General features: G+C 44.3%; 1 protein-coding gene across 6 annotated transcripts in view; it reads right to left on the minus strand.

The window, feature by feature from the left end:
• Apbb2 (amyloid beta precursor protein binding family B member 2) overlaps positions 1-14440 on the minus strand; it is a 210769-nt gene that overhangs the window by 147559 nt on the left and 48770 nt on the right. For all 6 annotated transcript variants that reach the window (XM_052735031.1, XM_052735030.1, XM_052735027.1 and 3 more), the window contains exon 3: positions 12671-13486. In XM_052735031.1, coding sequence (XP_052590991.1) covers positions 12671-13486 — 816 coding nt within the window. The remainder of the gene's footprint in view (positions 1-12670; positions 13487-14440) is intronic.

Below are 14440 nucleotides of genomic sequence, written 5' to 3' on the forward strand. Positions count from 1 at the left end.
GGTCAGTGCATCTACTATGAAACTGCCATGTAACTTTAATACACAATATATATATTTAATATATCATGTACAGTAACCTGAAAGGCTATCATAGTATTCTTCTTTTCTACCTATTTAGATATATGAGAGGAAGGACTTTCTTCATATACTTCTCCTGAAATTATTTATCAAGAAACACTGGGGGTAGGGGGTCTGGGAAGGTAGCTTAGGGATACAGCCCATGTACAGCAAGCGCAAGGCCCTTGGTTTGAACCCAGTCCAGGGGAGGAGGGTGCGAGGTGACAGCATGTCTCTATCCAGCCAGCTATCTAAAGGGCAGAATGGTAGAAGCAGAGAGGAGAACTTGCCTTCAAGTATGCCAAGCATTAAGGAGATTAAAAAAAATAAATAAATAAAACAGTGTATCTTTTCTCAATACATGAAATTTTAGAAAAGTGATTTCCATAAAAATTAACATGTGACATTGACATTAGTGGCTTTCTTACTTTTCTAATGAATGCTGTAAATACCACTTTTAATTCCTAATACAGTAAAGATTGGTAGATAAGATCTCCATATATAAACCTTGAGACTATAATGGGATCTGCAAGGCTGAATGTCTGAGGTAAGCACTATCATTCCGGCAGCCCCGACAAGCAACCATGGGTCTGCTGGGTCGGCTGGCAGTGCTGAGCCCCGACTCAGAAGATGCAACGTTTTCTTTTCCTTCTTTTCTGTCCTCCTCTTTCAGGTGCTGGCTAGAGCTAAGTCTACCTTTCCTGGCTTTCTGGGCTTCCTTACTCTTTCTTTGAAGACTCCCCTCCCCCATTCGCCATCCAGCTGAATGTTGGCCCAGTGCATGGACCTTCATGCCTAGCTCAAATGGCTTGGTGCACCCTATAAACGTCTCTCTAAAACTGAAAAAAAAGTATCAATATTCTCCACTCTCTCCCCCTTACCACCTCTGGCACTCACGCCCCCAACACACCTGACTGTTTCTTAACTCTTAAAATAAAAATGGTCTCATAGTAGTAATCCATCGTGTAAGACTGTCTCCAGACCCAGGCACAAGTCTGAGCCCACAGAAAGTGTTTTTCACTGAGTTGTGAGACTGCTCACCGGTAAAGCCGATAGCCCATGTTCAATCCCTGGGGTCCACACAGTGGAAGAAGGGAGTCAACTCCTACAAACTGTCCTCCCACTCTGCATATGCGCCTCGGAACATGCGCACATGCATATGTGTGCACACAGTTACACACACAAATGAATGTAGTTTAAAAGTTTTTAAATAGAAAGCATTTCCAGAAAATATTGACTCTCACTGTAATTATTTATGCTATAAAATAGAAAATTTCATCAGACTCTGGACTAGGTTTTTTAATTTTATTTTTTAAGTTTATTAGCATATGCTCATTATATCCTAGATAATGTGATTATTTTGAACATTTTTATGCATGTATATAATTTGATCATCATTGATCACCCCAAATAGCCTCTCTTACCCCTTTGCGTTTGTTTTTGTTTTGACGATGCTGAGGACTGAACCGAGGATGCTCCTTGACAGGCAAGTGGCCCTGCTGCTCTATGCTACGTCTACAGTCCTGGTTTTGGTTTTCTGTTGTTGGTTTTTCTTTTTTCCTTTTAATTCCTGGAAATGAGTTTATATAATTATGTTTATTTGAATGAATGATTAGCACAATGAGTAAACTGTTATTTCATACTAAAAATGCTACCCAACTCATGGCAGTTAGTTAGCTTCTGAGATGTTCACATTAGTTACAGTAGGGAGATGGGTAACCCTTTGCTTCTCAACCTAGGCTGGAAATCTGTGGATCTTGTTGAAACAGATATTGATTCAGCGGCTCTAGACTGGGGCCTAAGACAATTAAAACAACAACAAAAACCCTTGAAAATTTTTACTGTGAAATCTTGGGTTTTTTAGTTGGTTGGTTGTGACTTTAGAGCCTCGAACTTGCTATGTAGACCTAGCTGTCCTTGAACTACATTACAAAGATTGCCTGCCTCTGCCTCCTAAGTGCTGGGTTTAAGGTTTGCATCATCGCGTCTAGCCCAAAGTTGTATTTTTAATGAGTTCTCAGTGCTGATACTTTGTTGAGCCCACCAGTCGAGAATAAGACCACTATCACAACCTTTGAGCCAAATTTGAAGCAAGCTTTAATTAAATACTGGCCAGGATGATGGACTCTGGACAGGACCATTCCCAAGTTCCCAGAAAGTGCAACGAGTCACATTTTGCAGAGACTTAAAAGGCAAACCCACAAGGCTACCGTATTTCCCATAGGTCAAAGCGGGGGCAGACAAACATCCTGATGCATTTCCTGCCTACATACGTGTGATCAAGCACATCTCATGCAGCTGGGGCAAACAAACTCTTTAGGGGAGTGAGAACATGATCAATAGTCTCCAGCACTTCAGGAAGTATCGGTCCTTGGGCGAGTGGGGCTTCTGGGTTAACTGTGGTCCTTACCACCTCTGGTGAGTGGCCAGACAGGCCCCTAAGCTGCAGCAATAAGGACCCTGCTTGTTTGCTTTCTGGCACCTAAGGTAAAGAGTGCTGAGTACATGCCTGCATTTAAGTACAGTTTGGCAGAAATACACTCACCTCAAAATATAAGGAGTGTCACCCTGCAGATTTGAATCAAGCACTAAATACACAGAGCAGAAAATGATCATGGAGTTCCAGATAAAGAGTTACTTACTGGGTTCATGTTGAGTCAAAGAAAGAAAAGAATTGAATAAAAATGGGCTTTAGGGAAGTAAAATAGTTAAGACGGTCAATCGATAAATAGAGGCCAGACTGGAGAATATTAATTTTTTTTTCAATTTTAGAGAGACGTTTATAGCTTCATGGGTACAGGAGCGGGGAGGACACAGGGCGGAAGGGAGAGAGGGAGCCCTAGAGCAGAGAGAGCTGCTAGCATGAGCAGGAGAGGGTCACCAAGCCATTTGAGCTAGGCATGAAGGTCGTCCATGCACTGGGCCAACATTCAGCTGCATGGCGAATGGGGGAGGGGAGTCTTCAAAGAAAGAGTAAGGAAGCCCAGAAAGCCAGGAAAGGTAGACTTAAAGACAGAGGGAGGGGGAAGGAGGGAGAGGAAGTGAGGGAACTACACTGAGGGAACCCCAGGAAGTGGCACACACCCTACAAGAACAGGGGTGATAGAAAAGGAGTCTGAGGAGAGCGTGGGTGAGCTCCCTGAAGGGAAGCCTAAGTCTTCACAGAGCAGTAAAGCTCAGCTCTGTGCCTACTCTGAACCCTGCAGACATGCACTACCTAGAGACACACGAACCGATCATGGCCATCTTGCCATCCTTACTAAAAGTACTATGAAAATACTTATTTCTTTACTTATTCACGATTGATTTATTTGTCACCAATTCAATATCGTCCAGTACACAGACAAGGAACCCGAGGTGAAAATGCTTCTCTCCGATTTATCACTCACGGAGCTCACTCTCTGATCTGGGCCCTTCTTCCACAGTACATGGAAGAAAACAAACAGTCGATAGAGGACAGGAGAGCAACTGAAAGGTGACAGCCACTCTGAAACCCTGGGAGGTCGCTGTCTGTCCTGGCACAGAGGGAAGTCAGAACACCCCGTGTCTTCGTCCTCTCCAGTGATGCACAGAGGTGATGGTACAAAGTTCCCCTAAGGAGAGCAGAGCAGGGACTAGAGCGTTAGTGTCACTGACAAGTGTGTCTAGAAGCTTCTCTTGCCAAGATGTGACCGTCCCCAGCCCTTGGACTTCCTGTACACCTCAAACCAGTCTGTCCCCAGTGACCGGAGGTTGGGAATCATCTTGGATTTTAATTTCTGACAGTTCCACATTAAAAAAAAAATTAGCCACATTTTCTTCTAGAATGTTCTGAGAAAGGTTCTATTAATAATATTCTTTACATCTGCTAGTGACTAAATTGGCTTTCAAGGGTCAGGGGTCTTACATAGTTGATACAGTCCTTTGTAAGGGGCACACTATCCTGGTAACCCATAGCACACCAAAATCAATTTCCCAAACAAGCAACCGATAGGTTTGGAGGACTAAATCCTCAAGATGAACTAGCTCAGTACAGTTCTATACGAAGAATTTTCCAAGTAATGCTGAAGGAGGAAAACATCAACTAACAATGTCCCCAAGGACACTAAGGGAAAATTCTTCCGAAGATCCCAATCTGTCATATTCGAGGGTAACTGATGGAAAGTTAAACAAAAAGAAAATAAGGAAAGCTTGCACACAGGAAGTTCAGCTCTCCTTTCAGGTGCCAAACACCAGGTAGAGTGCTCTCATTCTCTCACTCTGTGCCCACGAATGCAAACCACACAACATTTCCTAACAGCCAAACTACTGGACTGTTGGCCAGTCATGACCGAACATGAAGCTTTTATTCCACCGTTTTTCATGCAAAGGTTCTAATAGGAATGCACAATACATAAATTATATGGTCTGGGTTCCGGGGTGGAGCTCATGTAGGGCTCATGCTAAGCACGCACAAGGCCCAGGGCTCAACGCTTAGCACCGAACAAACAAACAAACACTAGGAGTGAGAGGTGACCGGTAACCACAATAGCAAGCACAAAGTGAGTGTATGTACGTTAACCGAGTCAGCCTCACGGCACGGGATTTATGAACCACCCACATCCTGGCTTTCAAAGGTCAATGTTGACCCTCCTCTAACCAGATTCATAGATGGAGAACTCTGAGAAGTCATCTGAAGATGTCTTTGGAAACTGCAAGTGTGTTTTGCTTAACGGTTCATGTCACACTTGACGATTCAACCAGAAGGCACGGGACTGGGGCTTAGATGCCTATGATTAAAAGAGGCGTCTCATCCTCAGGCTGTTGCTATGATGTCATTATACTGGCATGCAGCTGCAACAGCAAAAACATTAGCCTGCTTCTTTCTACTATAATATTCCGTGTGTGCATGGCTGCTGAGGCCATCAGCAGCTGGAGCAGAGGACCCCCAAGCCTGACAGATGCCCTGATAGGGCAGAGGGAGGGCCTTCTTGTCTCTGCCATTTGGACTCTGGGTAATGAGATTTCTGAAATGATAAGAGAAGAGGCCTGTGTTTTTATGTAAAAATCTCTCAATGGAAGTACTAGCATCTAGTACTTTTCTTTTGAAAAGATTTGACTTAGTATTATTTTATGAGTATGGCTGCGTATGTGCTTGCATGTTTATACACTATATCCACGACTACAATCAGCTGGGGCCAGAAGAGGGCATTGGTCCCCTGGAACTGGAGTTACAGATAGGTGTGAGCTGCCAGATGGGTGCTGAGAACTGAACCCAGATCCTCTGCAAGAGCAGCCAGTGTTCTTGACCACTGAGCCATCCCTCCAAACTCCTGATTCAGTCTTTTCTACAAGACTGTTTACGGAACATCACAGTCTGGAGTTGCCTTTATTTCTAAAGTATCCTGGGTTACATCAGGAGTACAGGAGAAAGGTGACAGGAAATGCTGGTAGTGGTTAATCCAGAAAATCCTTCTGCTCCCTGAAATACCTAGCATTCTTTACAATAGCAGGTAACCTGATATTATCATTAACACACACACACACACACACATACACACACACACACACATTTTTAGAAGGCCTTACTACGTCGTGGCTGGCCTGGAACTCATTTCATAGATGAGGCTGATCTAAATCTCGCAGAGATCTGCCTGCTTCTGACTCCTGATAAAAGATGTACCCCATCTGCCTGAAATACATTTTTGGCCTAAAAATTTCAAAGACTAAATTGGGGAAATTTTTCTTCCTTAATTTCATGAGGTAAGATAAGAAATATTTTCATTCATTTTACAATAAAATCTAATTCAGAAACGTGACCTGCTCCAGAATCCAGTGTGCTTGACTATTTTGGAAACATCTCACATCTGCCTTCCTGAGACCCTCCTGTGACATCCTGGGGCTCCTCACTGAGAAGTCACAACCAAAAGGCTAGTGAATCACTGCAAGTATCTGAGAGATGCGGCGGGCAGACAAGATGGAAACCGCACTTTCCCAATGTTCTGGAAGTTTAAGAAAAAAGGAAAATCATAATTGGATGACTAAAAAGCCATCTGAAATACGATGAACGCTTGGAAGAAATTTTTAAAAGTCTGAGAGCCATGCATTTACCCACAGCTCAGCCACTCTTCAGTGCTGGTGGCCCTGTGCAAGGGATTAGATTTGGACCTGGCCTCAGCCTCCACCTGACTAGTCACAATGACAAAAGCAAAAACTATGCACGCAAAGGAGTTCCACTTTGGCCCAGGACAGGATTAAATGTCAAGTCCGGGTAAATGATGAAGGCCAAGTGGCTCCTGTCCTTGTCACTGTTCCCTCTGACTGACAGACCTAACAGCTCTGAGAGGAAGGCTATGGCAGACCAAGTTACTCATCCCACTGTGTCCTCCCTAAGCTTTCAATACGAGTAAGAACCTTGTCCAAATGCTCTCAACACTTCTTTCACACAGGCTGCGCTCACTTGTTCTGTGGATGCACGTGTGTAGTAAACATCAGAGAGCATGTGCAACTATCATCAGCCTGTCCCATCCATCCAACCAGCAAATGGGTATCGTTCATGGGACCTACCTGCTACAACGTGCCACGAAGTGCACTGAAAGTTGCTCATGCATGCATCATGGAGACCTGTAGAAACTTTCATGAGTTCTGTGGCAACTTTAGGGTTGGGCAGCAAAGGATGGGCAGAACTCAGTAACACACTTGGAACTATTTGGGGGCTGGTGTACAGAGAATGGATCTCTTAATGTTTCACAAAGTTGACAGCATTTGAGTCAAAACTTAATTGCCTCTAGGCATGAACATATCTGCTAAGGCATAATTTCCATTTTCTGGGTTCTTTCGATGACCACCACACAAACAGTGAACAGGATAAAATCAGAGGTATTTAGTTAGCCCTGGGGCTACATTCTACATGCTTAAATCCCACGACTATGGGACAATGGATGCTCCAAATGCCACTGTGTCCAAAGACCTGGCTTCAAATGCTAACACAGTCACCTACATCTGACAGGACAGGACTGGGCACGCTTTCCTGATAACCTTAGTCATTCAGTATCATTCAGTATGAGGCGGTGTGATCAAGTAAATTATAAATATATAAACAATACCAGAATCCGATACTGATTAAATATAACATCAAATGTCCCATTCAACACATGAGGGTTATTTAGGAATAGATAGACGACCTCCATTTTTATTCAATTTATCATGACCTATTTACCAAACTCACCTGTATTTCAGGCACTGACAATCTACAGACCAGGATGGGATCCTTGTCCTTCAGGTTTACAAAATCTTAACTAAAATCAGCTCAATATAGAGGTTAACTCATAATTAAAAAGTAAACTTCCAGAGTCTAGAGCCCAGTGGTTAAGGGCGCTTGTTGCTCTTGCCAAGGACAAGAAAGTGTTCAGTTCCCAGCACCCAAGTCAGGCAGCTCACAACTCCAGGGTATCCAACATCCTCTTCTGGCCTCCATGGGCATCCTCCCTGCACCCCCCCACACATACCCCAACACAGACATATATACACACAAATAAAAATTTTTTAAATATTTTAAAAGTCAATTTAACTTTAATATCATACCACTGTACTGATAAAGATCATCAATAATAGTATCTATATTTAGTAAGCCCTGTCTATGCTAGAGACTGTCCAAGCGCTTTCTGGAGGACCCTTCCTGTCTTTAACGGAAAGTCTATGCAAAGGCTGTGACCACGCCACACATCAGCCTTGCATGTGGCTGGAAGATGGACTGCGGCCGTCTCTGGAGCCCATGCGCTCTATAAGCTAATGGGGTAACTGCAACCATAGCCAGCCACACTCTCTGGGCTCCGCCAGCTCAGTGTGGAATCCTGGCTTTGTGTACGGCAGCGGTGAGTTTAAATTAAACAGCTCTTATGTAAGTTCCAGCTCAGGCTGTGGTGATAGCTCACGGGGAGAGACAGCTGCTTAGCTTGTCTAAAGTTCGATCCCAGGAGGGTGGGGAAGAGGACCGGACATCCATAATCTACAGCTCCCAACTCTGGGAGGCTCATATAAATCTTTTTTTTTTTTTTTTTTTTTTGGTTTTTCGAGACAGGGTTTCTCTGTGTAGCTTTGCGCCTTTCCTGGGACTCACTTGGTAGCCCAGGCTGGCCTCGAACTCACAGAGATCCGCCTGGCTCTGCCTCCCAAGTGCTGGGATTAAAGGCGTGCACCACCACCGCCCGGCTCTATATAAATCTTAAGTTACCAGTTCGTAAGTGAGGTACCTAACACAGAGCACCACGCAATTTACAGAGAGACTACACAGGGTCTGAGCAGCGTGTATTTATCTGAGTCATCCTGTCTACCCGGGGCCACCAAGGGAACCAGACCTATGATGGAATTCTAACTAGATCCAAAGTCCTCACTTTGAAAACAACGCAACCCTTGGGGCTGGAGAGATGGCTCCGTGGTTAAGAGCACTGACTGCTCTTTCGGAGGACCTGGGTTCAATTCCCAGCACCCACATGGCAGCTCACCACTGTCTGTAACTCCAGTTCCAGGGGACCTGACACCCATGGCAAAACACCAATGCACATAAAAAAATAAAAACAAAAACAAACAAACAAAACAATGCAACCCTTTGTTTCAGAACCAAAGCCAAGGCACACTAACTTTCCCCTTGAAAGCCTGGTAATGTCACAGATGCTTTCCTTTTTGAAAAAGGCCTCTTCTTTTCTCAAAGGACAAACGACACAGAGGAGAAGGTGGCAACGTATTGTACACATGATTGATGGAACAAAAATGTCACTGCAAAGCTTTAAGAAAGTAAGGGAAATACGGAGTGGTCAGTCCTGGGGTTGGGCAAGGCATTTTATCGGATCAACAGCACACTCTGACTCAGAAAGGATGTCCTCAGGTACACACACGAGTCTGCTCTACCTTTCCTGGGCTCACCAACGCACAATCGAAATCCATTGACAATTATATCGGGACTTAGCCATAAAACACACCCCCGTGTGGTGCCTGTTTACTTAACACAAAGCAAACCAGCATGCCAAGGCACACTTTCTACACACCACCAGGGTGCTGCATGCCAATCAATGTCTCAGGAATACTTCCTATCGCTTCGTTTTCTTTCAACAGGTAGTATTCATATTGATCACGATTATCTTCAGTAAACAGACTGGATAAAACATAAACACTAATTTTTGCCTTTACAAGAGACACCCGATTCTTCATTTAAACCGCGATGTGAGAGCTTCAAATGCTAACGATACAGCTTCACTGGATATGAAATGACATGGATGCTGAAGAATCACTCACTCATCTCACTGTGTCAGGTTCACTCCTAAAAACTCTCAGTCAGAAATGAGCGAGCTCTCTCATTTCAGGAGGAGTCCACAAACCGGCTCTGGGGCAGTTCTAAGAGGGTCCCAAAATTATACTAGACCAGAGACACCGGAGTCTGTCAAGCCAAGTGGGTGTGGGATCCCAAGGTGCCCATTTTGTAGGAAAGCTCAAGTTTAGCTTATAGTTGTTAAAAACACATACTTATTTACCTTTATTTTTTAATGTAATGGGTGCTTGCCTGCATCTCTATCTGTGCACACATGCATGCAGTGCTCATGGAGGCCAGCTAGGAAAGGGCATCGGGTCACCTGCAACCGGTATGACAGACAGTTGTGAGTTTCTACCTGGGTGCTGGGAACCGAACCTGGGTCCTCTGGATGATTCGTCATTGCTCCTAATTGCTCAGCCAGCTCTCCAGCCCTGAGTATAGCACTTTCTTCATTTTTTTTTGTTTGTTTTTCTTCCTTTCTGATACTCACAGTCAATACACAAAGAGTCAGAATTGTTAAGTCTTCATCAATGAGAAAACCCACTGAACTTGTCCATGGTTACACAGCATATAAAATAAAAGAGACTGCAGTGGGGGGTTGGGGAGATGCCTGGTGGGGAAAGCATTTGTTATGCAAGCAGGAAGACCTAAGTTCAGATCCCCAGAACCCACTTAAAAAGCTGGGTATGATGGCGCACTGGGGTGAGGAGCAGGCAGATTCCTGGAGCTCACCGGACAGCCCATCCAGCCAGTGGGAGGACCAGGTTCAGCAAGAGACCCTGCTTCAAATAAAAAATAAAAGTGAAAACGGTGGGAGGCCAGAAAGACGGCTCCGCCAGTCAAGATGCTTGCTGCCCAGCCTGAGGATCTGAGTTCAATCCCCAGACCTGCACGGCAGGAGGGAACTGACTCCTGCAAGTGTCCTCTCACCTCCATGCATGCTCCTCAGCACGCGACCTGAGTACATACGCCTGTGCACACACACAAACAATAATAAAGAATAAACCAATAAGTACTTGGTTTTTTTAAACAGTGGAGGGTGACAGAAGGCGACACTGGACACTAACCTCTGGCTTTCATACATAAACATGCAGGTGTATATACCCACATGGACACATGCTCCCCCGACACAAATCCACATGAAAAAATTATAATAACAAATTTAGGATCTTTAACTTAACTGTTGGGAATAAAAAGTATTGCAATAAATACTCACGTGCAAAGTAAAAAAAAAGTCACTAAAATAAAATAACAGGCAAGATCTTCCAACTATCTCCCTCTCTCCGTCTCTGCTATGCTGGGGACCAGAGCCTTGTGTATGATAACCAAGTGATCTACCAAGCTACTGTCCCAGTGCACATAGAAAATACATTCTTTAAAATGTGAAGCATTAACAGTCTAATCTGAATTCTTTTTTTTTAACTTCTTACATGGAATTTTTAAAAACAAAAAGAACAGAATGTTGAACCCTTGTAACAATAACCCAGTTTTAATAGCTAGTAGTTAATGGATGTTTCTGTAGGGATTTTTTAAATCCTTATCACAGTGTGCCTGCATCAAAGCCCTGCCTCATATCTTACTTAAATACAGTTATCTCTTAGTGTCTACAGGGGAATTGGTTCCAGGACCCCCAGGGACACCAAAACTAGTGGCTGCATGTAACAATGCAATGTACATGCTACACAAATAGTTATTAAACTATTTGAGGAAACAATGACCAAAAAAACTCCAAGCATGTTCAGTACAACTGTAATTTTATCCCAGACATTTTCAATCCACAGTTGGCTGAATCCACAGCTGTGGAACTAATGGCTATGGAGGGTCATCTGCATCATGTAGATTATGTGATTACATAGATTAGTTTATTACTTCTAAGAGGCAAGATCTCTAAAAATAACATCCCAAAAATTTTACAAATTTTTAAAAAGTTATAACTACAGCCACATGCCTAAAATGTTTTCTATAGGAAATTCCCTCCTTAAAAGATCACCACTAAGGAAAAGGGGCTGGAGTGGGGGCAGCGGCTTCACTCCTGACTCACGCCCTTCTAGTTCATTTAAATGTAACAGCAACAAGGCTGCGTCAACCACACACACTCAAGCAGCGGTTTGAACAGATTCAACCACTAGCAGGTGAAAGTGTCCATCAGGTACAGGACAGGAATTCTCTCAAGTCCCAGAGGGCCATGGGCATGATGATATTACTAAACATAACTATGACTCTGTGCGGGGGGCCAGACACTGAAGACATGAAGTGACTCACTCAGCTTTCCGACCGTCACAACCAGTCCCAGAAGGCTGACGAAAGCGAGCAGAAAGAATAGCAGAAAGAACCAGGGTTTACAGGACACTTCAAATCACTCCTTCGTCCTTCCTCTTGTGAACAAGTCAGCGCTCTCTCTCTCTCTCTCTCTCTCTCTCTCTCTCTCTCTCTCTCTCTCTCTCTCTCTCTCTCTCAAATCTTCACTCCTTGTTCTTTCTCTGCCTTACCTGTTGGAAAATGTCATCTGGCTCCCTGGTGTGCCATCTGGTCTACCTGACTCTGAGAGCCACATGTGTGGATGTTATTTACACTGAATTCATTCAGCACAGAGTGCTGCAGAGCTTACAGTTTTCTGACTGGTCGAGCGGGAACTCTGAGAAGATGAAATGGAAGGGTGGCTGACTGTTCAGACTTCTTCATTACTGTCCCAATGCATCTCCGGACAAAAGCGACAGACGTGGACAGAGGCACTGACAGGCCAATATCGCCAACACTACTTAAAATCTTCAACTTCTAAATACATTCCAGAGTATTATTTTTCCTCACTTCCAAATATTACTTAAACAGGCTAATAAAATATTCCCCAGTAAAGGTCAAGAGGAAAATGTCTTTAAAGACCTGATTTTTAATGTCCTGAACTTTTAAAGTTTTCATAAGCTTGAGCACAACAAAGTTCTGAGAATTTTGAATAGTGGGTTCTTTTAATTAAATTACAGCCTGCCCTTGGCAACTATTTTTCATTTATCTATCTGTCCGTCTATTTAACAAATCCTGATGTTAGTACCCAACTAGGCAGTACCCAAAAACAGTTCTCCCAGCACAAGCAACCTAATCTAATATCTACACCAGAGATGACAATTTGCCATATTTAAAACAGCGACTATTTTTTTTAAATGATGATGTGTACCAGAACAATTTACACATGACCCGCAAAATGAAGTAAACCCACAATGTGGCTGAGAAGCCTAATGATAGTTTCCACACACTGCCTGATTTCACCCACACGCACCACCACTTTCAGCCCAGAGAGATTGACTCCACCACTAACACCAATGGAAAAGTACCAGGTGGAGCGGTCCGGGGTACCTGTTTCATCCGGGGAGCTGGGGGAGGCGCTGTCTTGGGACAGTGTTGTCCAGCTGGATTCCTCATCACTCGGTGCCAGGTTCTGGATCCGGTGGAGCGCACAGTCAGTTTTGGCTCCTGTTTTAGGGTGGTCCTTCTTGGTCTCTGGGCTGGATGACACTGTGGCTACTTGGCCATCCTCTGGGCTGGACTGGGGTCTGTCTGGTTTCTGCAGCAGCAAATCACCATTTCCAATGACTACAGGGGCCTGGCCTGGGCCTGGCTGGGCTTTCTCCTCCCCGACCCCTTGGCAGGGGCCCAGATTCTGCCCCAGCTCTCGAGCCGAGGTTTCTAGATCTGCATAGTAATTGAGGAAGCTCTTAGTTCTCCTGGGCTGGGAGGGCAAAATCTCACAGCCTGAGGACTCCGGTGGGTGGAGATCTTTTACCTCCAGCTTCTCGGAAGTTAGGTTGATGACCCCCGTGGGGCTGATGTTTTTGTTGGGGTCCTGCTGCCCCTGTTCTGCAGCCTTGCGGAGTTGGTTCTCCCCATTTTTCACCAGCTTGATGTTGGAAGAGCCGTTTCCCAGCAGAGGCTGTATGGCTGGATCTGAGAGACCCATGGCCGCCTGGATGTTAGTCAGTGCATATTTCTTCCTGCATTTGGGGGGTGTGCTGTTCTTGGCATCTGAGTGTTTGATCTCAGCGTTCAACAGTTCATTGTGGGAGGAGCGGAGATTAAGGGTGTTGGGTGGTGTGGCTGGGCTGTTCCGATTTGCAACGTCTGTGGTTCCACTGCTGGCCATAAACACTGCCAAGGTGACAACACCTGAGTCAGCTGTGGGGACAAAAAGGAAACTGGATGTAAGGCTCAGGTTGTGATCAAACAACGTAGCACAGGGTGTGAGTGACCACTTCTAAACAGAGGGTCGTAAGAACAAACACTCTGTCAGATGAGTCCTTCTTATAGAAACGACCCATTCCATGTCATAATTTATTCATACGTTAACAGGAGGAAAGAAAGGTTTTATTGTGGAAACCCAAAAGCTAATTTACACAGAAGTTAAGAAGTCCTAGGATCTACATTTTAGTGTAAAAACCTTTTTACACTTTCATGTCTGAGCACTTTCTTCCAGCTGGCAGTCTTGAATCTTCACAACTTTGAAAATCATCCCCTTTCCAAACAGCAACATCACATCATGTCTTTAGTTTTAAATCTCTGCTTCCTTTTGCCAACAGCATCATCATCAACAAAACTGCTCCGACATTCCTTCTGCTTCAGCATTCTTAATTAGCCCAAAAGGTCATTGTTCAATGATGTCCCACATGTTCAAGATAATTCCCCCCAGTCACGTTCTAAGATTATATGCTGAATGCCCGGAAAACCAAACCTCCACCAGAATTTGCTAACGTCTTGGTGAACATATTTGATCTGGGCTTAGTGTCAATATTTGAAAAAAAAAATTCAAATAAATAGCTTCATTTCTCAAGACCACAAACTAGTACACAAGTGTATGCACACACGGACACACACAAAACACCATTACTAGAGATGCAGCCCTGGGCTACAGACATGTCAGGGCCTCCAAGGAGTCTGAATGTATTCCCCTGAATTAAAACACAGGCTCAGCTGTTTGCAGTCATCACGTGCCCTTGCAAAAGATACCTAGCAAACAACCTGACGGGCAGATTTATCTCAAACCCTCTCTGTACCATCAGAGATTTATTTCTATGTCTCCTGCTAGGAAGAAAGAAAGGCTGCTTCTGGGGCTAGAAGTGAAAGAAATTCCCC

Source organism: Peromyscus californicus, unplaced genomic scaffold (genome assembly GCF_007827085.1).
Source record: "Peromyscus californicus insignis strain IS unplaced genomic scaffold, ASM782708v3 Scaffold_13__1_contigs__length_99412109, whole genome shotgun sequence".
NCBI classification, from domain to species: Eukaryota; Metazoa; Chordata; class Mammalia; order Rodentia; family Cricetidae; genus Peromyscus; species Peromyscus californicus.